The sequence below is a fragment of the Pituophis catenifer genome, unplaced genomic scaffold, assembly GCF_029215685.1.
Source record: "Pituophis catenifer annectens isolate HBS135680 unplaced genomic scaffold, rPitCat1.0.hap2 SCAF_4, whole genome shotgun sequence".
NCBI lineage: Eukaryota > Metazoa > Chordata > Lepidosauria > Squamata > Colubridae > Pituophis > Pituophis catenifer.
In genome coordinates this window covers 110,655,987-110,683,303 of record NW_027256884.1, presented here as the reverse complement: position 1 = coordinate 110,683,303, position 27,317 = coordinate 110,655,987, and the positions used below count along the sequence as shown (strand labels likewise).

General features: G+C 37.7%; 1 protein-coding gene across 1 annotated transcript in view; it reads right to left on the bottom strand.

The window, feature by feature from the left end:
• The window catches only part of XPO4 (exportin 4), a 71,609-nt gene extending 47,675 nt beyond the window's left edge, over positions 1 to 23,934 (bottom strand). Inside the window, exons 1-4 of the mRNA XM_070943914.1 lie at positions 23,854 to 23,934; positions 9,847 to 9,952; positions 7,867 to 8,008; positions 5,608 to 5,746 (exon numbers count right to left, since the gene is read on the bottom strand). Coding sequence (XP_070800015.1) covers positions 5,608 to 5,746; positions 7,867 to 8,008; positions 9,847 to 9,952; positions 23,854 to 23,934 — 468 coding nt within the window. The remainder of the gene's footprint in view (positions 1 to 5,607; positions 5,747 to 7,866; positions 8,009 to 9,846; positions 9,953 to 23,853) is intronic.
• Positions 23,935 to 27,317: the final 3,383 nt, after the last annotated feature.

The following is a 27,317-nucleotide window of genomic DNA, read 5'->3' as shown; positions in this document are numbered from 1 at the left end:
TTTTTTTTAGAAAGGGTAAATTGGAACGTGAAAGATACTGAAAAAAGTGCTGAAAAAGATAACTTTATAACCAATGTCCACATTTACAATCTTTGCAGTGTCCCTCAGTTATAAGATCACCATTACTGTCAGTACATGTTGTTCTGTGCGTGACCTGTGTTTCCTGCCCCCACTTACCAAGTGGATACCGTAGATTGGAGAGGAAAGAATTACAAGCCAGTAAGTAATGGATAATACGCATCAAATGGGTAATACACATCAAAAGCAATGTGGTGGAACCAGCAGCCAGGAGGGTTGTGTAGGAGTTGACCAGGCTGAGCATGAGGGACGGTTCAAGAGCGTCATCAGTTTAGGGTCCCTTTACATCCATAAGAGATCTAAATCCAGCTCTCCTTGAATTCCGTTGACTTTTATCTATTGCCAATTTGCCTTGGCCATCATTAGTTCAGATTCTTGTTTAAAGATAGCATGGAATAAACTGGACTCATTTGAACAACCGTAGTTCCTGATTTCTTACACCTGACAGGTTGGGAGCCCTGACTGCACTATGCAAACAGCCCTCTGTATTCCTCACTGTGTGCCTGCTTATTCTCTTGTAATCCCTTCTTCTCCAATCTCTCTGTTTTGTGAGGGGAAAGTAATGAGTCAGGCACAGAAGAGATTGTCTACAGAAATTCCTTGTGTCTTTTCCCCACCTCTGAATGAAAACTGATAATAAAGCATCATTGTTTAAACATTGTTAACTAAGGTCAGCCAAATCAGCATATATTTGACTATGCAGATTTTCAAGAACAGCCTTCAATGCACAGTATTGTGTGCAGAGCTAGTTTGCCCCTTGTGGTGCACTCTGGATAGTGCACAAGCGTGATCCAATTACGGATTAGCAGTTTTAGGCAGCCAAACAACTACTCTGTATTAACATTGTAGTCTCCTGGCTAATGTACCATTGCCACATATTAAATAAATAATAATGCACAGAATAATAACAATGTTATTCCTTTTTTTCTAAGCTTGAAACTACTTCTAATTAATTTAATTGCTAGACCCAAAGAACATTTTCTATCCATTGCCCTCCCTAATATTCATAAGCTGTTCTAAAATATAAAATCAGAAACTGCATTCTTATTATTTATTAGCATTTAGCAATAGCACTTAAGACTTATATACCACTTTACAGTGCTTTACAGCCCTCTCTAAGTGGTGTACAGAGTCAGCAAATTGCCCCCAATAATCTGGGTCCTCATTTTACCCACCTGAGTCAACCTTGAGCCTGGTGAGATTTGAACTGCCAAACTGCAGGCAGCCAGCAGAAGTAGCCTGTAGTACTGCACTCTAACCACTGCGCCACCGAGGCTCTTATTTATTCCTACAAATCATATTCTTATTGAATTTTTAAAATGTGATATTTTGGATTTGGGATACTAGTTTAGTATAACATTTATATAACCAACTTTTTCTGAATCTTCAAAAGTGATTTGTGTTATATTAAATGTAATTAGCATAAAGGGTATTTGTATTGTTCCTTCTTATGGCATGCAAATGATTTAACAGTTTTTGACAGCTCTGAAGAACTCTTGTTCTTTGCAATCACTTTAATCTTTTTTAACTTTTTAGTTTTTAAAAACTTTCTTGGATTTTATCTTATATTGCAGCCAGAAACAAACTCTGCATGTCTAATCACAAAACATGCATAAAAAATGGTAACAATGTAAAGACTTAAAGACTAGTGGTGTCAAATATATATCAGGGATGAGGATATATTAGCAACTTCTTATATTTCTTTTGGGTTTTGCTCTGTCATGTGCAGGGTTGAGATTGAATTTATCAAATTTAATTTATCGAGTTTGGATAAGATGGAAATGTGATCCATTTTTAAATTCATGCAGTTTTTACAATCAGCTAATTTACCCAACTCTGTTTTTTTGCATAGCTCGTGGTGAACATGTTTACCTTCCTTCAGTGAAGACCTACCAGCATACATAACTCAGTCAACACATTAGGAGCAACCCTTGACAAGTTGTTGAACAGACTATTTTTATATATTAATATGAGGCAGCTCCACCAGCAGCTGAAAGTTCGCACAGCCATACACACACACACACACACACACACACACACACACACACACACAAAATGAAGCTGCACTCCAGATCTCAGAAAGGGGAATCTTTCCAAATAGCCAAAGCAGAAAAGAGAATTCTGTACTGAGGTCCAGCACCAATGAACTGCAGGCATTTGTGGTTAAGTGGAATTTATTCCACATACATTTCCTCAGCATCTTGGAATCAGTGGTGGAAAACATGAATTAAGCAGACTAAAATTAGTAATTGGCTTTTTAGCAGAAGCTCTGTCCATCAGAGACCAATGTTAGCTATACTGGGAAAAGGTACTAAATGTATTGAATTAGTTCCCTGAGATAAAATCATGCTCTATGAATATCGTACTTGCCTTGCCTCAGTGAGTAACTAAAACTTTTTTTTATACTTTTCTAAGTGTAGATTAAAAGGTAAAGGTTCCCCTCGCACATATGTGCTAGTCATCCCCTACTCTAGGGGGCGGTGCTCATCTCAGTTTCAAAGCTGAAGAGCCAGCGCTGTCCAAAGACGTCTCCGTGGTCATGTGGCCGGCATGACTAAACACCAAAGGCACACGGAATGCAGTTACCTTCCCACCAAAGGTGGACCCTATTTTTCTACTTGCATTTTTTACGTGCTTTCGAACTGCTAGGTTGGCAGAAGCTGGGACAAGTAATAGGAGCTCACCCCGTTACACGGCACTAGGGATTCGAACCGCTGAATTGCCGACCTTTCAATCGACAAGCTCAGCATCTTAGCCACTGAGCCACCGCGTCCCTTTTGTGTAGATTGTGTAGATTACTATTTACTAAATACAGATAGTCCTCGACTTACAACAGTTCATTTAGCAACCATTCGAAGTTAAAATGGCACTGAAAATAGTGACTTATATAAATAGTGATCATTGCAGCCTCCCAATGGTCATGTGATTTACATTCAGATGCTTGACAACTGACTCATATTTATGATGGTCGCAGTGTTCAGGAGTCATTTTGTGACCTTCTGACAAGCAAAGTCAATGGAGAACCCAGATTCACTTAACAACCATGTGACTAATTTTACGACTGCAGTGATTCACTTAAACAAATATGGCAAGGAAAGTCGTAAAATGAGACAAATTCACTTAACAAAATTTTTACTTAACAACATAAATTTTGGGCTCAATTGTGGTTGTAAATTGAGGAATACCTGTACCACCTGTTGTATATAAAACCAGATTGTCGAGGAGAAAATATATGTACTCACTAAGAGTCAACACGATTTGGCACATAATCAACCAATCAACTGTACATATAGGACTCTTGCCAAGGGATTATAAACAGGCAGCCTTCACCAGGCCTTAGCACTATCAAATTTGACTCAATCAAATGTCAAAACAGGTTGCTCAGCTTCGACTCTAAGAAAGAGAGTGGCATTACACTATGACAGAACAGATAATTCTTCTGAGATGCAGGAACTCAGTAATTATTAACTCCTAGCCCTACAAAATTGTTGTGAGGATAAAATGGTAAGAAAAGAACTATGTATCTTGCATTCACAGAATAAAAAGTTGACATGTAAAGGCAAATGTACAATAGAAATATCCCATATTTGGCAATAATGTAGTAAGTCTTTGTGAATAATATTCCAGAGTATGGAACCGCTTTCTAAGTGTTGAAAAGCAAAGTTATTATTTTGATTGATATCTGGAAACTCACATGGGAGCATAAGACAGATTTGGAGTTGAATAACTGAAAGCTAATAGTTTCCCTTGGTCAGACTGGAAATAAATGAGAAGAGAAACACTGCTAAGTATGAATTATTAGCAAAAACAATTCAAGTCGTAATTAAGTATGAATACCAACCTTGTCCTAATCTTCCAGTGAGAGTTAAAACATAGTACCATGTTTCCCCGAAAATAAGGCCCTGCCTTATATTTTTTTGAACCCTGAAATAAGTGCTTGGCCTTATTTTCGGGGAGGTCTTATTATTTTGGGGCGCATGGAGCAAGATGGAGCTCCTCTTGCCATCTTACCTGATTTCCAGCTCTGTGTTTAAATATTTTCGGGGAGGGTTTATTTTCGGAGGGAGGCTTATTTTAGCGCATGTGCTCAAAAGCCCAATTGGACTTATTATCAGGAGATGTCTTATTTTCAGGGAAACAGGGTACTTCAAGCAGTCACAAAGCTGGGAAATGTTTAAACTAATCAAATAGCTGACAAATACTCAACTTATGCTTTATTAAAATAAGATTGAAGTTGTCATCATTACAGGTAAAGGATTTTATAAATATCTGTACATTTAGCAGCCCCGTGACATGTGTTGTGCTATTCTTAGACCTTTTTTTTTCCTGCTATACACATAGCATTGGTTTCATTTTATTGCAGATAAGTTCTCTCAGACCATTCCGTTTTAGCTACCAAAGATTTTAGCAAGCAGTACAGATAACTCATTTCCAGAATGGAACATTTTCTGGCACACCATATGGAACTGGAACTAATGGCGCAAGTGGAAATAAGGTGCTGGAATTCTATTTATAGCTTCATGGGAGGGTGGAGGATATTTCCTCATCGGCTTCTAAAAATGTAACACAAGTAAATTTTATATTGCCATCTTCAGTTCGGAGTCGGCACACACCCCTTCTACCCAACCCCATCACTTCCCCAGGGAATGGAAAAGGTCTTTCCTAAGGCCATTCCAACAGCTGACTTACAGACAGAACACAGCAAGGAACAGATGTAAACCAAACCAAATACAAAGAAAATCTCTTGACAACTATTGAAAACCCATTCGGATACAAAAAGCAATGACACTTCAAATTTGGCAATTCAGTGCTCAACCCCAACATCTATCTGGGTATCTAGAACAACCTAGAACTAAGAAGAAATTTCCTGATAGTAAGAACAATTAATCAGTGGAACAACTTGCCTTCAGAAGTTGTGGATGCTCCAACACCGGACGTTTTTAAGATGAGATTGGACAACCATTTGTCTGAAATGGTACAAGGTTTCCTGCCTGAGCAGGGGGGGGGGGTGGACTAGAAGACCTCCAAGATCCTTTCCAACTTTGTTATTCTATCTATGACTTAATAATTTAACTGGGAAGTCAAAAATATATGAGACTCAAAAACAATTTATGCTGTAATTAAGGAGCAAAGTTGAATCCAAGCATACCAATACCATTGGTGCCAGAATAACAGAACGTAATTTATTGTTATACTTCAATTGATAAATATATTGTACAGCTGCCTATCCTTTTTACCTTTTAATAGCAAACTTTCCCCCCTGAGCAGCTTAGGTCTGATCTACTCATGGAGCAGTATGGGGAACCTCTTTGAATTAATGCCTTTTTCCTCAACTCCTTATTTCCAACTGTGTTGCGACTGCGACTTGAGAATGCTCAATGGACACAGCAATTCCAGGCAGATTTGGAAGACACAAGCAGGGAGGGAGATTTAAATTATTCCTGAAAGTAAATAATTAGTATAATGACAGGGAAAAAAAATGTCCAGGAAGATGTAAAGAAAGATGTGTTTTTAAACCTGAGAACTTACCACTGTGGGATTGCCGCTGCTTATCAACTGACTGACTTCATGAAAAATGCTCTTGCATTCAATTGATTTGTCTAAAGACCCTCGTTTCACTATTACTGCTACTGCTAACAATATCTGTTCCCGCACATATTTCTGGAGGCTGCAAAATAAAATATAAAATATATTGAGCACTGATCAAAATGACTACATTATTGTTTACAAAGCAAAAACACACAAACTCTTCTTAGTTGTACTGTTTTTAGAAAGCAGGAATGACTGGGGTGATTATCTATAAAATTCTTTTGTCTTCTGGCTGCCTTATGGTTTTTCTTATAAGCCAGCCAGCCTGCCAGCCTTTTAATTTAGGTTTCAGCATCCTCACTGTCCTAGCCTTTAATTTTTCTCTGTGTGGAGGCAAACAATTCCCTTGCAGGCAGAGTTTATGGAAAGGGGAAAGCTACATCTTCTGACATTTTTGGGCATGATTCCTCTCCTGAACCAGAGGCTGAGGATAATTCCGATGAACACAGAAATGTAGACTCTTACTACATATTTAAGGGAAGGGTGGAACAACTGGTTCCTTCCTCTTCTGCAGAGAGGCTGAAGTGTGTCAGGAAAAGGCAATGGACAAATGTCAGACTGGTATTTCCTAACCCCAAAAGCTACCTGGCCCTCTAAGCATAGTAGGCTGTTGGGGGGGGGGGGGCAGGGGGAGTATTGTCTTTGGGACAGATTCATATCCTGCAGCATCCCATGTTACATCTCCCATTGTAATTTGCACAGCTCGTATATACATAGGACAGCTTTTACTTTTATTTATTGTTATATAGTGACTGTGGCTGTTTACAACAGTTTTATCTGGCTGAATTAAATTCTAGAATGGTTACATCTGTTTATTTGGATCAGGAAAATAGATTCAGCCCTGATATTTTGCTTATTGGTTTTCAAATGTACTTTTAGACTCTTAGTGAATGGTTTTAATGTTTTCATTCACAGCAGTTATAGCTGAAACTGCAGTCTGTAATCAGCAATAGGTTTTTCACTTTCTGGAGTACATTAAAATAGATAACAAACATTATCATATGTTAATTACTCATGTACCCTAATCCCATGTTTTATGCAAGACTAAGAAGACAATCTTACTTAAAGACAAGGATTTTTCTCATTTTTTCTTCTTCTCTCCTTTAAACTGCCCTTTGTGCATCATTCAAAGCTGGAACACAGAACAATCCTCTCAAACTGTATCTATATTGGAGATACAGCTTCAACTGTATCTTCAATCCCTTTAATTTGGGCAATCCCTCCTTTCATGAAATATACCCTCAATATCTGGACAGATCTAAGCCAATGGATGGACTTGTACAGACAAGAGGACTCAATGAGCAGCAAAAACCCAGTAAGCAAAACCTCCAGGGTTTGACTACCCTGTTACTTTTAGAGTGGCCCTACCAAGAGTGAAACATCCCTTCTAATTTACACCAACTTCTAGAAAGAATCTCAAAGGCCCAAAACAATCACCACAATTCAGGTGAACCGGTAGTAAAAAAAGCTAGCGGTTCAGTCAAACTGGTAGTTAAAAAAAGCTACGATCCGATGATCACTTGTGCCGCACGGTTTAGCTTTGCTAGAAAGCAGGATTTCTTGCGTGCACGCATGCGTACTAGACACCAAGAGGAGGCTTGGGAAGGTAAGTAGAACAGTGAGGGGATGGGATCAGCTGTGGAGTGCAATTTAGCTTCACTAGAAAGCAGGAAATCCTGCTTTCTAGCGAAGCTAAACCACATGGCACAGGTGATCGTCGGACTGTAGCTTTTTTTTAACTACTGGCTTGCCCGAACCGGTAGCTTTTTAAATGCGCAACATGTGTTTGGTGCGCACTGCACATGCGGCATGCATTTGGTGCGCAGGCATGGCCAGAGAACCAATAGCAAACCAGCTCAGATTTCACCCCGATCACCAACTACTAACATGTATGTGAACATAAGAAGTTCTTTTATATCACATACATCAAGTGGTCTGTATTAATTAATATTGTCTCTGGAATCATTCTAGAATGTCTGCTACATTTGACATCATGTTTTAAACTGGAAATCTCAGGGACAGAAACTTCCCCTTGTATATGCAGCACTGACTCTGCCAGTGAATTATGTTTTCTTTGGCCATGAAAACAGAAGCCAATTCATTATATGGATTTTATTTATCTCAATTGGGAAGCATATAATTTTTAAAGTTCTTATTCAGGAACCTATATAAATGCTTTAAACCATGCTCTGTACTTACTTTGGCCTTTGTAAGACATACGTTAAAAGGAATGTTCGTAGTGATTCTATACTGCTTTTTTCCAACAGAATCCATTCTCGTACAACTGCTTCCATTATCGCTGTGGCGGCTTGAAAAAGGACATAGTCCACTTTACTAGTTTCTGTTAAAGAAATGCAGGTTTATAAACTCATAATCTATAGGCAAAAGCTTGAAACATATACCTGGTTGATCTCCACGTGAAAAATATTATTTTAATTTTATTTTTACTTTTGTCTGAAATTATAGGCTGGATTTTAGGACTATGTTTTTCTAAAGGACTCACAGCAATTATAAACTCATCCCTTACAATGTTCAAACACAGCTATATATATTTTGCAGCAGATATAAATATAAATATAAATATAAATATAAATATAAATATAAATATAAATATAAATATAAATATAAATATATATACATAAATCAACAGGAGAAACAAGAAGTTACTGAAGCACTAGCATCAGCAAGTTAAAATTAGAAGTAAGTAAATATTAGGCATAAATAAGTGTTAAACCCAAAGTGATTTTTAAAGGAAATGGTCACACATCAATGCAAAAAGCAGACACTTTTAGAGACAATTCTCCCAATGAAAATCCAGTGGTGACATTAAAGTATTCCATAATATTTTGCTGTCCTCCAATTCAGTGTATTAACACCATCCTAGCCACAATCATATATGCAGCCACTAAAAGGATGATGCTATTGTGTTCAACTCACTAGCAAGAAAACACAAAACAGTAGCCTGAAATCAGAAGATTCTATCCCAATAGTGTATAATTTTTTTCTGAGAAGCATGTACACCAGCAGTGTCAAACTGGCAGCCTGTGGGCTGGATGCATTATACACAGACCACACCCACCCCATCTCCACGAAAGGAAAAAATGTCACGAAACATCACATGACAGCAACGTGATGCCACAAGTTTGATGTACACCATTGTCTTTATCAATCTTCCCATTAACATTTTTCTATTATTAGTATTTTTGGATGTTTTGGAACACCTGCCCAAGACATTTCTATTTGGTAACAACACTGCTTCAATTAAAACACCAAATATAACAGTTCTTCAAGTATTCCTCATTTAATAACTGCTACTGGGGCTGGCAAGTCCAATGCTAATTGAAGTGATCATTAAGTGAAACATCACATGACTACACCTGACTCAATGATGTCAGTTTCACCGCAGTTGTTAAGCAAATCATCCATAGCTATTAAACACAATGTCACATGATTGCGACATGCTACTACTACCTGTTGGTTTTCCAATTGTTTTGCTTGTCAGAAGCCAGCTGTGAGGGTCACAAATGGAAATCATGTGACCACAGGATGACATCATATATGAGCGCCAGTTGCAACATGCACAGATTGTGATCATTTGATTACAAGGACCTTGAACTGGCCGTAAGTTCGAAGACAAATTGTAAACCTACTTTTTCAGTGCTCTTGTAAGTCCACATGGTTGCTGAACAAGACAGCTGTTAACTGAAGACTACCTGTATTGTCTTAAACTTTATTTGAATATTTATTTCCTTATTAACATTAATTTTTTACACATGTATAATCTGTCCAGTTTGGTTTTGTGATGATCTTTTAAATACTGCAAAATCACTTTGTGTTTGATTCATCGAAAAGAAAGCAAGAAATATTTTAAATCACTGTAGTTTTCTTCAGAAAAGCATAAATTAAGTGTCATAGTTCTTAAGATGGTGTAAGGATACAGTTTCTGGAATCAGCTGTATTTGTATATTTGAATCAAACATCTTAACCATATTCACATAAAACCAAGACTCACTAGGATAAATGAGGGTTATTTTCCAGTTAGCAGTGCTTAATATTTGCATCTCTACATCCATATTGATACTTTAGAAAAAACAGTATTTCACACATATATCCTTAGCGTGTTTTAGAAAGCTACATGATTATGAATTAATGGTACACTGATCGAAACATAGGACTTACCTAAAATATGTTTGCAAACTGCAAACGGCGATTTTGATTTTCTAAACGATAAAAATATGTGTTCGGCGTGCTGACGTTGTTCATTATTGACCATGGAGGGTGGTGCCTACAGAGAAAATAAAGACTTTTTCTAACTATAGAATATAGAAAATTGCCATTTCTTATTCAAGTATATATCACAATAAAAAGCCTTTACTTTCATCTATAAAAAATACGCTGAATTAAGGTAGTACTAAGGCAGTGGTAATAATAAGGTAGCAACTAATTAGTAAATCAGATGAAAGTTCATCACTTAACCTAGTCCATTAAAGTATTCTATTCCAACCTGCTAATCCAATCCAATCCAGCCTATACTGTGTAATTAGCACCATTACAACTGTATTTGGCTTAGAAACTCTGGATGACAGTTCACAATAAAGAAATAAATACAGAAATAGTAACTCTTAGCTAGATGGAAATCTAGCTCTTATGTGGATTTTATGCAGACCAGATGATATTGATTTGTATAGCCATTCATTTTGCAAATGTGACTTTCGAAGGTGAACACAGGATTAAAACCAAGAAACAACCAAATGAAAACAATAATGTGCAAAGAATAAAGAACATCATCCCTAGAAATGGTGGTATAATTTCCAATAACAATAATAAGATATATAATGGTAATTCTTTGATGTGGTTTTCAATAGTACCTTGAAGATGTGTTCAAATGAATAATTTAGTTGCATTCATCAAATTGTCGTATTGCTGCTCTTCTCCTGTGCTGTCCCAATGTGTAGATTTTCTCAGAAATTCCTACCAGGATAGACATGTCGATAATTCTGGGGCTTAAGGCCTATACATCTAATGGATACCCAAACTAGGGAAAGTTATTCTACTGAGTTTTTTTCCCCAATATTTCACAGAAAAGATAATGAAATGCCAATTTAAATGTGGAAAAAAGCTCTTTCCAACTCCAATATTATGTATCTTCTTACCGATAAGGAATGTTGGATCGGTTACGGATATATTTGTTATAGTATGACATATTAATTTATAAAGGTAACATGCCTACAGTGTGATCATTATTGTGATTGTGTTTTTTTATCTTGGATATTTTTTATTAGCATTTCACAAAGCTGATAAGCAACCAAACAAGATATATCAATAAATCATAGTTCTACAAATAAACCTATCAGTAGCGTGCAAATAATTAAGATTAAGATATTCTTTACTGTCATTTTTCTGTATACAAAGTGGTACACATTAAAATTAACTTCACTTATGTTAAAATGCTGGAATAGGTGACTCTACTTCTTCCCAGGAAGAAACTAAAAGTTAGAAACCTGAATTTTCAGACACTATAGTGTAGTAGCATGCTGCCCTCTAGTGCAATTCCAGCACTGATTCAGAAAAAAGCAAGATTGCTCATGTTGAGTTTGATTAATTAGAATCACTAAAAAGATGAAGTCTTCTTTGAATTATATTCAATTTCTAGCAATGCCATATATGCAGTTTTAGTATGGTTGTTGTTGGCCACTGCCTTCTTCCAGGATGTTTAACCCCAGTCCTGTGGTTTCATGTGGTTCCCCCAACCAAACATGGCCAACATAATTTAGCTTCTAAAATCAAACACAACCGGGGAAGTACTGCCATCTGTTGGCATGAAATAAAAGCTGGGTTGTAATGTTAAGTTATGTCGAGGCCAACTCACTACAAAGATCAAAATGGTTTTCCAAAATACTTATCAGTTCCAAGTTGTAGAATAAGTACAAAGCAGGGTGGATAAAAATCAATGATTTTTTTAAAAAAATCAAAAAAATCGGATTTTTTTTATTTAAATCGGATTTTTTTTATTTTTATTGAATTTATTTTAATAAATTTGGGGTAAAAATCTATAGTAAGATAGTTTTCTATTTAAGATACATAAATAATTTAGTTTATTCAGCATGAAATGGAGCTTAGTTATGTAGCACAAGGTTGTATATTCTGCAACACTGGGACTATCGATGAGTCAACAGCGGGTCAAAGGAGTAGCAGAGATGACAGTTGCTCTTTAAAAATTTAAAAATTATGATTTAAATCGAGTTGATTTAAATCAAGTCTTTTTACTAGTGATTTAAATCGACTCGATTTAAATCAAATCCACCCTGGTACAAAGTCCAGAAAAAGCTTGCATAAATAAATGGTCGAGATAGAGTCTGATGAATCCCACAAGATGTATTTCATAACTATAGGATTCTTATGAAAAAGACCCATCTCTCTCTCTCTCTCTCTCTCTCTCTCTCTCTCTCTCTCTCTCTCTCTCTCTCTCATCCAGCCAACGTCTTCTTCTCTCACATATTATTTCATGGAATATGTATGTGACATTGGCATTTTCACAGCACAACCCATGTAAAGAAATGCCTGTGAAGGCAAAGTTTTTATCTTTCTCCTTAGCATAGCCATCCATTGTTCTAATGCTGCTGAGAGTTCTACCAAACTGTTTCATTTGAGGCTATGATGAAGGGAATGGATCCATAGCTCTATCAGGATAGAGGATCCCCATATCATTTAACAAGTACAAGTGTTCCTCATTTAACAACCACTCATTCAGTGTGACCATTGAAACTTGTGACAGTGCTTGAACAAGTGGAGATGAACAGGCTGAGCCTAAGGGTGGGGTTAAACGCGTCATTAGTTTAGACTCATTGCATTCTCACAAGAGACCTAAGTCCAGTCCCCCCATGAATTCTGTTGACCCTTATCTAGTGCCAATTTGGCTTGACCATTAGTAATCAGATTCTTGTGTATAAGCTGCATGTAATACAATTTTAGTGCTTCCTGTTCCTGGTTACTTGCACCTAATATAACAGTCCTTGAAGTTCTGGCCGGTGCAGAATCACTACAGTCACACAATCACGATCTAAGCACTTGGCAATTGGCCCGGATTTCCAATTGTTGCAGTGGCCTATGGTCAAGTGATTGTGATTCACAATCTTCCGTGTCAGTTTCACAGAAGCAAAATCAATGGGAAAGCTGGCAAAAAGTTGGGAGTTGCAATCACATGAGGTTTTTGCTTATAGTGACCCGCATGGTCCTCACTTGACAGTGGTACCTGGGCATCGCTGGAACGGCCATCATTAAGTGGCAGGTCACATGACATTGCATTTTATAACCGCATAGGTTACCAAAAGGAATTATGGTCCCAATTGCCAGAAAATGGCAACTGAATAAAATCATAGCAGAGCACACTTAAGGGACTTTTGTAGTATCTGTAATTTTACACACACAAAGTGCATATTAAAGTCTTACTAAAGTATATGTGCATTATCTTGTCTAAGCAGTATGTGTAATTTTACACACAAAGTGCATATTAAAGTCTGGCTAAAATATGTGTGCATTACCTTGTATAAGCAGTAGATACAAAACTCACCAGACAAACCATAAACAATTTATATATATTACAGACAAAGTGATGAAATGATCACTTTCACTTGATTGAAACTCAAATCTGATCCCTTCTTCTAACTGCAACACTTCAACAAGTTGCACAATTTAACATACACATACTTCAAAGGAACTTACAGCCCTATTGGACACCTCCAAATCAAATATTATTTGCTATTACGTTGCAGCAGTATTAAATTACTTTGGCAACCAATAAAATATTTTGTTCTCCCAATAAGGCATATTGAAAGAAGGAATATTTTCTTTTTAAAAAACTTCAAGAATAAGAATGTACTGGAAAGACAAGGCAAGCATGTTTTCATTAGCCCAAGAGATTACAAAAGATGGCTCAATGGCTTTTTTAAGAGGCAAGTCAATAAAGGACAACTTATTCAAACACTCTACAATAAGAAGCAGAATGACACTTGAGATCAAACCCACACTTGACAAATTTTATTACTTGGAGAAAACATCAGACAAAGAAGTTGTAACAGCAATCTTTTTAATGACCATATTTTGCTTAGGAAAGCTTTGTCTAGACAAATTATCCCAGGCCCTGTGAATAATAGTACTACCATAATGTTATAAGGATTTATGAGAATTATAGACAGCTTGGGAAAAAACTGACAATAGTACATTAATTTATAGTAATAAAAAAAGCCCAATGAGCATTTTGTAACACATAGGAATGAGAGGAACACTAAAAATCGACTAACAAGACTGTGCTTCAGGAATTTATATTGCTCCGGATAAGCAATTGCACAGCTAAGAATAGTTGTACACAGGAATGGCCTCCATCAAGAGAACATGGCAATTCCTTTCCCTGGGTGTAAGAGATGGGGGGAAGAGAACGGAGGTCTGCAGGAAAATGAGGGGAAAAGAAGTCCCATTGTGCAAATAACCACCCTTTCAAAATACAAATCAGCATGAAACACTACAATTCTAGGCAAAATTGTGGGTCCAAATATATCCTATTTTGGGTACAAAATAAATTGTAACATTTGTGCTGGTCAACCAGGAGCGTTCACTTTGTATCTCACAAGGGAAAAAAAAAACCTGCTTTGCTTACAAGTTTTCATTTCTGGAAATTTCTGGATGTCTAATTAATGCTTCAACAGCAATCCAGAGAGCTGCTTAAACTTATCAATTTCTGTGATCGTTCAGTGGACTTTTTTTCTTCTTCAAACAGATAAGTCCTCATTATAGTAAAAGTATTTTTGAAACTCCTCTTTTCTTAACATGGCTTGTCCTGTGGTTTAGATTCCGAATTTAGTTTTCAATGTAATGATTTTATCAAGTATTCCTGAACTTGCGCAAAGAAGATATGGATTCTTTTTTTCTTCCGAGCAATATAAATATAGATATAGAGGTATGCTGAGCTCCAAAGGCAAAAGCTCTTCTGAGGATTTGAGTTCACACTTGTGTACAACTCCTTCAAAAAACACTTGTCTTCATAGTTCTTCGTAGCCACAGTATGAAGAGTAGCTTGTGTTACCTGCCACCTCAAGAAAAGATGTAGCGGCTTTAAGGAACTGCAGACTGTGCAGAGTCCGACAGACTTACAAAACTGATCAAGGGTAAAAGAGACTCAGACTTTTATGGTAGTTGGAATATGTGGTATGATTGGATCCAGAAATGATGGGAGAGAGACAAAGGATAATGTTGGATTATAATTATAGATGATGGTATATTTATGGTAAATATACCTTAATAGGTACTGGAAAGGTAAATTTATATACAAGAATCTGTAAGTATTTTCTATTTTTACTCTCTGATTATTGGTGTATATATATATGGATATTTTGGCGATGTTACACCGTGATAGAAAAATTATTATACATTTTTTTTATTTTTATTTTTTAACTACAACAAAATGCTCTAATAAAATTTATTAAAAAAAAAAAAAGGAATTGCAGATAAGAGCTATAAGGAGCCTTTCCAAATGCTCCAAAACATATTTTTGCCTTTGAATCATACTAAAAATAATTTAGTATTGTAGATTATATAATATATTACAATTACTCCTTGTTTAATGACCACTTGTTCAACAACCATTCAAAGTTGTAATGCAGAACCAATAGTACTTATGACTGGTCCCCAAAGTTATGGTGATCAAAATTCAGGTGTTTGGCAAACTAACTGCACTTATCACTTCAGCAATCTCAGTCTCAGCCGACTACCTCTGCTCCAGGCCTCCACAGGTACTCCTCGACTTACAACAGTTCATTTAGTGACTGTTCAAAGTTACAACAATACTGAAAAATGACCATTTTTCACACATACGACCATTGCAGCATACCCCACGGTCACATGATCAAAATTCGGAGGCTTGGCAAGTCGTTTACATTTATGACGGTCCATATGATTCCCTTTTGCGACCAAGCAAAGTCAATGGGGAATCCAGATTCACTGAACAACCGGGTTACTAACTTAACAAATGCAATAATTCGCTTAACAACGTGTGGCAAGAAAAGTCGTAAAAGGGGGCAAACACACTTAACAAATGTTTTCACTTAGCAACATAAATTTGGGGCTCAATTGTGGCCGTAACAGCTACCTGTATTGCAATCCTAGCACCATTATCTCATTGAGGAGTGCCAATTCAAGCCATTTCAACCCAAGGGGCCCAGCAACCTCCACCGCTCTGTGCTCTGCCGGCCCTGCCACAACCAGGCGATCGTGGTCTTTCTCCCATTGCTGATGAAGCACCCCTAGACTGACCTTATGTGAGGAAGTTACTGGCCACGCTAGGCTTTCTTTCTGAAGTTGCATCCACTGTACTCCAGATTGAACCGCCGTTCTTGCAATGCTTCAGAAGCTTCCTGAAAGCTTTCTTTCATGGCCAGCAGTTGCCTGACATAGGGCCAGGCCATGTGCACTTCATCAGCAATGAAAGAATGCAGGGCGGGCAGAGTGCAAGGTGGCAGGAGTGGTTGGGCTTTGTGCTGTGGCACTGACATTGCTGGCTGTGGCACAGGGTTTGAATGATACCCTGAGCTGCGGTGGCGCAGTGGCTAGAGTGCAGTACTGCAGGCTACTTCTGCTGACTGCTGGCTGCCTTCAATTTGGAGTTCAAATCTCACCAGGCTGAAGGTTGACTCAGCCTTCCATCCTTCCGAGGTCGGTAAAATGAGGGCCCAGATTGTTGGGGAAAATATGCTGACTCTGTAAACTGCTTAGAGTGGGCTGTAAAAGCACTGTGAAGCGGTATAGAAGTGTTATTGCTATACTCTACAGCAGTGGTGGTGATGCTGAAGGACAGGCCTGGGTGGAGATGGCAGCTGATTGAAACTGCTAATGACAACAATGGGGATTGCTGTCACTAAATGAAGTCACATGGTATCACACTTTGACAGCATTACTTAACTTATGGAAACTCCAGTCTCAATTACCATCTTGAGGGCTACCTGTAATTGCTAATTAGAAAAATGCATCCAAAGTTGGCTTTCTTGGTGTAAAATAAATTTAATGACAAATAATGAACACACACACACACACACACACACACACACACACACACACACACACATCAAGATATTGCCATGGATACAAGGAGCGGGGGGGAGAGGGGGAGGGAGAGAGAGAGCAAAATGGTTAATAGCAAAAAAAGATAGATTGTTGTTCCAATGAGCTTAGAATATAACATTTGATAAGGAACAAGCTGTCATATGAAAAGAAGCACAGGCAAAATGTAAAATAGGGATTTAATAACTGAAACCTGTAGGCTACTCTGATTACAGGTGTGATCACTCTAAGTCAGATTTTCTCAACCTACTGCTTTCCAGATTTGTTAGAACAATGACTCCCAGAATTTTTACCCAACATGGCATACAAGAGGAAGTAGAAAGCTTTGCCAGATGGTTAATGAAAAAGCAGGATTTTGAAGAGAGATTTGAAAGAAGAAAAAGAAATAGCATCTTACAGATGTTGAGAAAATACAGGAAGAGTATAATCTTCTGAGAAAGCAGGAAGCCTTTGAACTGAACTACGGAAGTGAAGGTCACGGGAAAGGATGTGCCGGAATGTAAAAATTAAGAGATAGAAAAATGCAGTTCTTGGAAGTTTTTGAAAGTCAGGACAATAGGCCAAATAGAAAACCAGTTTAAAATATATGCTCCTCTCAAAATATTAGGGGTAAATGATTATAATTCACTTTTAGGAGAATGTTTTGAAAAGCCAGAGAAAGGCAGGATATAAAACTAATACAACAATATTTGTACATAGAAGATAAAATTTACTTTAGTTGGGTAGCTGATGGCTAATGCTATCAGCAACACAAGGCTCTTTCAAAAACAATGCAGAGACAAGGGCTGTAGTTGAAGAAACAGAATTTTTTTTTACACAGATTATATCCAAAATCAGAATTCGTTGATATGATATTCTTAACAGGCACTTTCAACACACTTCAATATTTTTAATCTCTATTGTATTTTATTTTTTAAAGTATTTAGGAACTAAATGAAAACAAAAGAAAAAGGAAATAGAAAGGGTAATTTACAAACTGTAAGAATAAGTATTTACAAAAAAGAAAAAAATACTCTCCTTTATTATTCTATTCGCCTAAATCTTCTCCCTTTTAAGTGTAAATTTTAAATTTTTTACTGTATTTTAAAATATGGGTATTTTAAATTATGGGTATCAATTCAGCCTAATTTATTTAATTCATTTTATTCGATTTTAAATTTTGTATATGTATATGTTTTATTTCATGGCTGTTCACCGCCCTGAGTCCTTCGGGAGTAGGGCGGTATAGAAATTCAATAAAATAAATAAAATAAATAAATAAAATAAGTAATATTGAATCAAGACAGTATCTAAAAGATAATATCTCAGTTTAAAAGCTATTCTTAGCAGCAAGTCAACAACAAAAATAAAAATAAGCCATCAAAATCATAACTGAGAAGAATATCTAACTAACCTTACAGTTTGGTGTTTTAAGCTCTTGAGAAACCCCAAAAATTAAATGTTACAGAAATCTATGTGTAGACTAACCCTCTTTGATATTTAATACTGAAAGTTGTAGCACTTGTTAAAATACAAAAAACATGGGAGTCAGTAATTAAATTCACACACTGCACTAAGCCATGATTTGCTTAGGCATGCTTATTGTATAAGTCATAATTGACTGGGTTTGTATAACACGCTAAGCCAAAAAGCAAACAAATGATATTATGGCTTAGTAAGTTGCGTGAGCCAGGTCAATGTGTTAAGTGTTTTTTTTCAGGAAAGCATACATATTTTGCTAGGAAGGAACTTTCTTATTCATGAAGGGCTATGGGATTAAAAATGTATTTTGTATGTTGAATTTAGCATGCAAAATTAAAATTATTTTTTTTCCATGGTGTCATAAAATCCTTAGATGTTGCGATTTCTTTACAATAAATCAATTCTATCTAAAAAAATACCCCAATTCAATTTAATTAGATTAACCTTATGTTTGCAATCCTCATTTATCCAGATTTTCATTCCAGATGCCTTAATAGCCACATACTCCTTCATTGGAACCTTCTTCAAACTGATGTGCTCCAGATGCATTACAGGAAAATAGAAAGTTTTGGAATGCTGCTTTACAGAACATTCTATAATAATGAAAGTACTATATACTTTTACTGAGTCTTTCATATTCTTTCCTCAAACAAGTTATTGGCAAAGGCAATAATTCTATAACTAACTCTTTGTTTAAAATATTTCCAGGCAATTTTTAGAGCAAAGCCCATGCCAAGATCCTCAGTCATGACACAGAATACATGAAGATATTATCTGAACTATCAACCCTTAAGAATACAGCATTGTATAAAAGCTTAAGGTTTGATCCCCACTTAGTCACACTGAGAATATACTTAGTGAAATCAGTGGGACTTAGGCTGGTCATGACTAGCAAATCTCAGCAATTTTAATAGCTCTATTTGCAAAAATTATGGGATTTGAAAGTCAATCATCTAAAAACCACAAATTTTAGGGATGCCTGATCTCCTGCCAGAAATGTTACAGACAATGTTTAGAAGCTGGGCATGATTATTATGAATTACCTCCCATTCTTCAGGATTATTTTCAGAACAGAACTTTTCTCACTGGCAAGACTTCTGTCTATTTGCTTTATAGATAGTCCTCGACTTTATGACGATAATTGAGCGCAAAACTTCTATTGTTAAGTGAGACGTTTGTTAAGTGAGGTTTGCGCCATTTTACGACCGTTCTTGCCATAGTTGTTAAGTGAATCACTGCAGTAATTAAGTTAGCAGCATGGTCGTTAAGCGAATCTGGTTTCCCCATTGATTTGCTTGTCAAATGGTTGCAAAAGGTGATCCTGGAACACTGCAACAGTCATAAATATAAGTCAGTTGCCAAAGCACCTCAATTGTGCTCATGTGACCATGGAGATGTTGCAACAGTTGTTAAGTGTGAAAACTGGTCATTGGTATAAGTTACTTTTTTCAATGCTGTTGTAACTAAATGGTCACTAAACGAAGTGTTGTCAGTCAAGGACTACTTATACTGTACTGTGTTCTAGATTTACGAGCAGATGGCAGCACATACTAATATGCAGACAGCTCTGATTCATAAAGTTGCTGCAAGAGTAAAGCTATGTACAACATCAGTTACAATCAAAGTTGCTACACCTTGCTTTCTCTGATAGTCTGCTGACCTTAATTACACCAAAAAGAAAAAGTTAATTTTTGAATGCATCGGCTGACATTTTTACAAAATATATCTGAACAAAAAGCCCACCTCCCTCAATCAGCACCACCTTCTAAGCAATTTAAAGACCTGAAACATCAAAAGCTGGTCTCATTGGTTATCGCTGGCACCTTTACTTGTTCCAACTGCTGTAGGAAAGCTGCATCTTTAGGGAAAGAGATAGCAACTAGGAAGAAGACTAAGTCAACTGGGAAGAACAGAGAGCTACAGGTAGTCCTCCAACTTACGACTACAACTGAGCGCAAAGTTTCTCTTGCTAAGCAAGACAACCGCTAAGTGAATTTTGCCTCATTTTATGACCTTTCTTGTTACCGTTAAGTGAATCATTGCAGTTATTAAGTTAGTAACATGGTTAAGTGAATATGGCTTTCCCATTGACATTGTTTGCTAGGTTGCAAAAGGTGATCATATGACCCCGGGGACATTGCAACCACCATAAATATGAACTAGTTGGCAAGCATCTGAATTTTGATTACATGACTATGGGGATGCTGCAACAATCATAAGTGTGAAAAATGGTCATAAGTCACTGTTTTCATTGCCGTTGTAACTTTGAACGGTGACTAAATGATCTGTTGTAAGTAGAGGACTACATACATACATTCACATATCCATATATATAGTCCTTGAAAAGACTAGTGAAATAAAATTTCCATCAAGTTTTTCACTTTTTACAGATTTGTACATTTCTAGCCTTCATACCATTACAGTATAGATATTTGCAATTATGGTAATCAAATATTTGCAATTCAGGCAAATCTGATAAAAAATTATTCATATTTTCTACTAGATACTTGACTTAAAACCAGCAAAATGACATAAAAACAGAACTATGGATATGTTCAAGATACAAGTAGCAGGTATATAATTCCTACATTTATTACATTTATTAGACATGCTATTTGAAAATGCAGGCCTAAACATGCTTACTCAGAATCAAACTTCACTGAGTTCAGTAGCACTAACATTCAAACATATGCTTATAAAATTGTAGTCTAAGGTTGTAATAGTAAGGTTCTTAGTTTGGGATTAAACCTTCTGAATTACTTTGTGAATATATAAATTTTTAAATCTATGTATCAAAAATGCACAAATGCAAACATTGAGAATTTGGCTAATTCTCAGCCACTAGGTCAATGGTAAAGAATACTAAAAGATGTAATTCAGCATTCTTTGGCAGGTTCACACATTGTGTACTTATGCAAGGAATACAACTTCAGAATAGTGCAAAGCAGTCGGAACATTAAAATAGGTGGATAAAATTGAGATAATGTAATGCCAAATTATTTAGCACTCTTTTAAAAAAACTTTTACCAATTCCTGAAGTTTGCAATTTATTTTAGCAGATTATTTGCATCATTGCCATCAAGAATTTTTAGCAAACTTCTAAGATTTTTAAAAGCACTAATACCTCTTTGTGTAAAAGAATTATACAGATCAAATTAAAGCCACATTATTGTACTTTATGAGATTTCCAATTTCCTGACTAGATTCAAGTTTTCTAAGATAGGATGCAATTTTAAAGTCTATCAAATAAATTCATTTAGATCAGGGCTGTCAAGCTCCTGGCCCACAGGCAGTGCTTGGTTTAGCAAAGGGGGAAAAAATCCCAATACATCAGTAGGTTTAGCACCCCTGATTTAGATAGATATTCTCCTTGGTTTATTGCTCTCTCTCAGAGGGTTTGAAGATCTATAGATAATTAAAAAAAGCCAAAACTTTGCATTAGCTGGTAGAAGAAAACAGCACAAGTTAACTAAATATATTCACAGCCAACCAAGAATTGTGAATTATGAAATCATTTTTCTTATTTTATACATACGAGCTATGGGATGAAGAGAGTTTGGGTTGAAATATTAGACATGTTAAGCTTTTGAAAATGTTTATACTTGTCTTGTTGAAGGGGAAGCTATTTCTTTCTATAATTTTTTTCTTTTTTTTATATATATATTTCTCCCCCTTTTTGCAATTTCTATTTTTTCTTGTTTCTATTTTTCTTAGTTTCTATTAGTTTCTATTTCTAATTTTAAATTTCAGTAAAATTGTTATAAAAATGTATTCACAATCAAGTACAGACTATAATAAGTATATCATTTGGCACACATCTAGTGGCATCCTGAATCACGCCTTCTGCATTAGCAAGTCCAGCTTTGTATTTCAAAATTGCTCAAGTTTAGCAGCAAAAAGACAAATTAAACTCTTGCCTCAGGTAGTTTATAAATTTCTTAAGAGTCAAGCTAGATGTTCAGAGATCTCATATGGTACAGTAATAGACTATATCGTTTTAGAATTATTTATCTGAATGCTATATCCTACCCTCTAATAAAACTTGGTACCACAGAGGGTGAGGACTAGCTAGGACTCTTTTGTCCTGACTTTTTAATGTGCTAGGAGTGCTATTGGCATTTCAGGTAGTTATTCAGCTAAACTGTAAAGCACCTGCCATAAAATGTATATTGATGTATATTTGATAACAAGAGATATGTTCAGTAACATGTAAGAATAATCTCACTAGCTAAAATGACATTCTATATTAAGAAATTTCAGTGTCCAAAGTCCCCTCCAATTGTTTTTTTAAAGAATTCAAAACCACAGCATTTTCCCACAGGGAAGATTCTTATAATTAATTTCAAAATCTTATTTCAAATCCATCTGGATTCTTAATTTGTTTATATGGTCTGTCTGCCTGATATTTCCAAAGAGCACTCTGATGGCCTATCACACCAAAGGACTGTTAAGAAGGGGAAAAACAAAGAATATAAAGTATCATTCTGAATTTAAGAAAAGAAAGCCAATGTAACCAATCTAGATAAAACTATTCTGATTGTAGCTTGTTTCTTTTTTTTGCATGGAGTTTATACAAATGTTCACTATTAACTGCCTGGGAAGTAGAACAGATTATGATCCTTTTACTCAGTAAATCTATACACATTCCATACATTGGTACAGCAATTTAGAAATTACAGATTATAGACAAGCATTCTTTGCTCTTTGAGAACGGTTTTGAATTTTTTTCTGTTTTAATATATTTAATTCATTGAGAGAGAAGAAATGCAAAATTATTTTAGTTTAGTCACAAGTAGCATTTTGGAGCCTGAGTTTCTAGCCTTGCAGAAAACCTTCCCAAAAGAAAAGGTTCTGCTACTGAAACTTGGTTGTTTCACATATCCCTCCACCCTTGAGAAAGACAAAAAGCAAACCGAACAGCCATTTCGGTAACACAGTGTAATAATATAAGGGAGAGGGGAAAAAAAGAAAAAGACAATACATTCTACATGCAGCATTGGTAAAATGGGCGTGTAGGAGAGGCTGATATTAAAACACTCTTATCAGGAGGCATGAAAAATGGTATTAAAAGGGAAGGAGGGGGTGGGGAGGAGAGAACCAGGATAGAAACTGGGAAGTGGGTGGGGGGGGGAATCACTCCTGATTACAGATTTGCGCACGTGGATGCCGAAGTGAAAAGGAAAGAATTATGTTGGGATATGATGATATCAATGAATGGAATTCCAAGCCTCACACAACATTAAAGAGGTTATGGAAAAGCGACGGGGACAAAAGCGAAGGGTGGCCAAAAGCAACGTGATTCTGCCCTTCTTTGCCCGCCTGGGGTCCAAAGAGGCTTATGAAAGCTGGAGGAAAGATGCGCGGGGTTGCAGCTTCAGACAAGAAGGAACGGGAGAGAGGGAGACCCGTCCTGTTTGCAAAAGTTTCTAGGGCACGAAAGGCGATGCCACCTCCCGGGGTTATCCGAGGATGCTTCCCTAGAGGAGTCCAAAAGAGAGCCATCCCCGGGGAAGGGGCACTGACGGGGCTTCCCTTTAAGGACAGAGCCCCGGGTTTATTCCACCCCATCATCCGCTCCGCCCCCGGCCGACCCGCCGACCCGCGCGGCTCCCTCACCATCAGCACTTTGGCCGCGCTCTCCAGCTGAGCGATCACCTCGGAGGCTCCCCCCGCCGCGGCCGCGGCCGCCGCCATCATGGTCTCTCTTCAATGACGCGCCATGCAATGCATTCTGGGACGAGGCGGCCGCCCAGCCAATCCGCGATCCCGGAGGGGCAGAAGGGCCGGGAGGGAGCGCCGGAGTCGTGCCGGCCCCGCAGAGCCGTCGTGAGGCGCTTCCCTCCCGAACTGCTGCGGGGGTGGCGGCGGAAGCGGAGGGTCGTCCCCTGAAATGGCTTCGGCGGCGGCGGCGGCGGTTGGGAGGGGGGGTGGAAAATGGCGAGAGAGCAGTTCCGTCAGGTCGGGGAGGGGAGGATGCGGGCATGTGTGGGACCCGACCCTTTCCCACCCCTCGGCAGCCCTGAAGCTAAATGGGGGCTGAAAGAAGTGAAGGCTTTGGAGCGGGTATTCGGAAGCCTCCCTCGACGAGAAGACCAGCGTCCACCAGCTCCCAATAACTCGAGATTGAAGCCCTTTGCCAGCCAAACTGAGAGAAACCGCCGGTGGATCTGGGACTGGTTCTGCTCATTCTCAGCCACAAATAACTCCAGTCCGTTCCCAGCCGTAAAGGATTCGAGTGAGGGTCATCCAGGTCAAAGGGTTTGTTCTCCAAGCAATTCTCGATTGCAGAAAATAGGACTTCAACAACAGAGTGGTCAATGCCTGGAATGCACTACTTGACTCTGGTTTCTTCCCCAAACCCCCAAAACTTTAACCTTAAACTGTCTACTGCTGACCTCACCCCATTCCTAAGAGGTCTGTAAGGGGGCGTGCATAAGTGCACCAGCGTGCCTACCGTCCCTGTCCTAATATTCCTTTTTACTCTTAACTCTTTTCATGTATTCAAATTATGTTTATACTTTTACCTGTTATATATGCTTGACAAATTTAAATTTATTTATTTATTTATTTTATTGTCATATTTATATGCCGCCCTTCTCTCAAGGGACTCGGGGCGGCTCACAGAATAAAACAACCCAACAATAAATAGAATTAAAATGTTAAAATCCGATTTAAGAACCCCAAATCCCCAAATTAAAATACATGGCAGATCAAGGGATTTGCTGAAAGAGCCATGTCTTTAGGTCAGCGCGGAAGGTGCGGAGGTCGGGGGCCGTCCGGAGCCCAGTGAGTAAACCATTCCAGAGGGTCGGTGCGACCACAGAGAACGCCCTCATCCTGGGGGCCGCCAACCGACACTGTCTGGCCGATGGGACCCGGAGGAGGGCAGTCCTATGTGAGCGCACTGGGTGGTGGGAGGCCAGTAGGAGGTAGTCCTGCAAGTACTCCGGGCCCATGCCATGGAGGGCTTTATAGGTGAGCACCAGCACCTTGAAGCGGATCCGGAGGACCACCAGCAACTAGTGCAGCTCACGCAACAATGGTGTTCTATGGGAGTAACGGGAAGCACCCGTAACTACCCGCGCGGCCACATTCTGGACCAGTTGGAGCCTCCGGGTGCACCCCAAGGGCAGCCCCATGTAGAGGGCATTGCAGTAATCCAGCCGAGAGATAATGAGAGCATGAGTGACCATACGGAAGGCATCCCTGTCTAGGAAAGGGCGCAAATAAATAAATGGAATGGAATGGAATGGAATGGAATGGAATGGAATGGAATGGAATGGAATGGAATGGAATGGAATGGAATGGATGTTGAAAGCTAATGCAATCCATCTATGGGGTTTGGGGCATTTGGGTTTTTTGTTTTTTTAAAAGGTAGATTCTCTCAAGAAGCTCAACACATCAGAAAAGTGATTGAACTTAACATAATACTACATAATGTGGAATTTATATAATTTTGTGTCTAAAATTAAGCATGGAACCAACCATGTGTATCTCTATTATGATGGCCTTCTGTTCTTTTAAATTCAGTATAGTAAGAATTGTGCAAGAACATGTAATGCATGATAATACCACATAATCAGATTAAATATCAGATGTTGCAACTCACAGTATGGAGATCCTTACCCTATATCGTACTTGTCTACCAAATACATTTCACCTGATCCAAAGTTTTCAGTACTTGAATAGCGTCATCAATCCTGAGACACTGGGGCGATATTGAAAACAAAATGAAGCAAGTACTGTAAGTAAATATCAATCCTTTCTTGGTAGGTAAGGCATATACTATAATAAAGTACGGTATTTCCCAAGCACAAAGTCTTAGGTAAGTAGAGTTATTTAACAAAACCACGATGCTATTATGAAAGAATTCACATCAGTGCTGTGTATCAAATATTAGCTGTATTTAAAATATGATCATTGTTTAATTTCTTCTGCCCTTTTCTAGAAATTAATGTCTTTGGGGTAGAGATATTGTATCCATCCATTCGCTGTTTTAATAACAAACTGATTTAATACAATACGAGGTTTATTTTTTACTATGTGAAGACTAATTTTATAATCTGCACTTCAGAATATTTTTTGACCATTCAACTCATTCACCTGCATTATGTTTAGCATATTCTGAATATGATCTCATCTAGACCAAAGATCTAAGCATTAGAGTGCAGTTGCAGCATTCTTGATCCATTGTGATTAAATTATGTGAACAGTATTGGTTTTTCTTTCAGGAGCTTTCAACTCAAGCCCAATCTGCATTCATCTTCACTTCTTTCATTCTCAAAATGTTCAAAACTCTACAGAATACCCTGAGTCACCCAGTACCCACTTTTAGTTGGCCAATAGGGGAATGCAAAGAAGTCATTACTGTAGTATTTCCCGTCATCTACCTCCCATACTCCCTCTTAACATTTTCAATTCATTTTGAATTTGATCACTTGGTTATGTCTCAAAAGTGTGTTTGTGTGTGGGGGGGGAACAACAACAGTTGCCTTAAGGAAAAGCTTTCTAGCTGCAAATTTGCATTTCCTACCCTAATTTAAAATCATCTTCTAAGCTGTGAAGGAGAAAGGACACTTGGGTTTTTGCAACCATTTACTTTTCCCACTGCTTTTCATCATGGCTGCACATTGTGACTGGAGTGGAGGAGACATACAAGTTAAATACTTACAGATGGTACTAGGGCCAGAACATGGAGACAGGAGGAAAGCAAGAGTTCCTGTCAACTAGAAACAAACCACCCACAAGCTGCAGCAATGCAAAAGGAGAAAAGATAAACCAGTAAAGAGCCAGGAGAAAAAAAAAATCAATCTATTGGATATTACCCATAATGTCATGGAAGGCGCTGATTCTGAGCCAGTTCAAAGAACAAATTGGAAATCCCTTTCTTCTTTTCTTTTTTGGGGAAGATTACAGTTCCTGACCCAGTTCCATGTTACACCTAAATTAAAATATTTGGTTGGTTTGGTCTGTAAACCTACTCTGTTTTTAGATCATATTCAAAATAAAATGATGTGCATTGATACCAGACTCTGAGGTTTCTTTCTCTTACCTGTGTCCATTTTATCTTTCAATTCTGA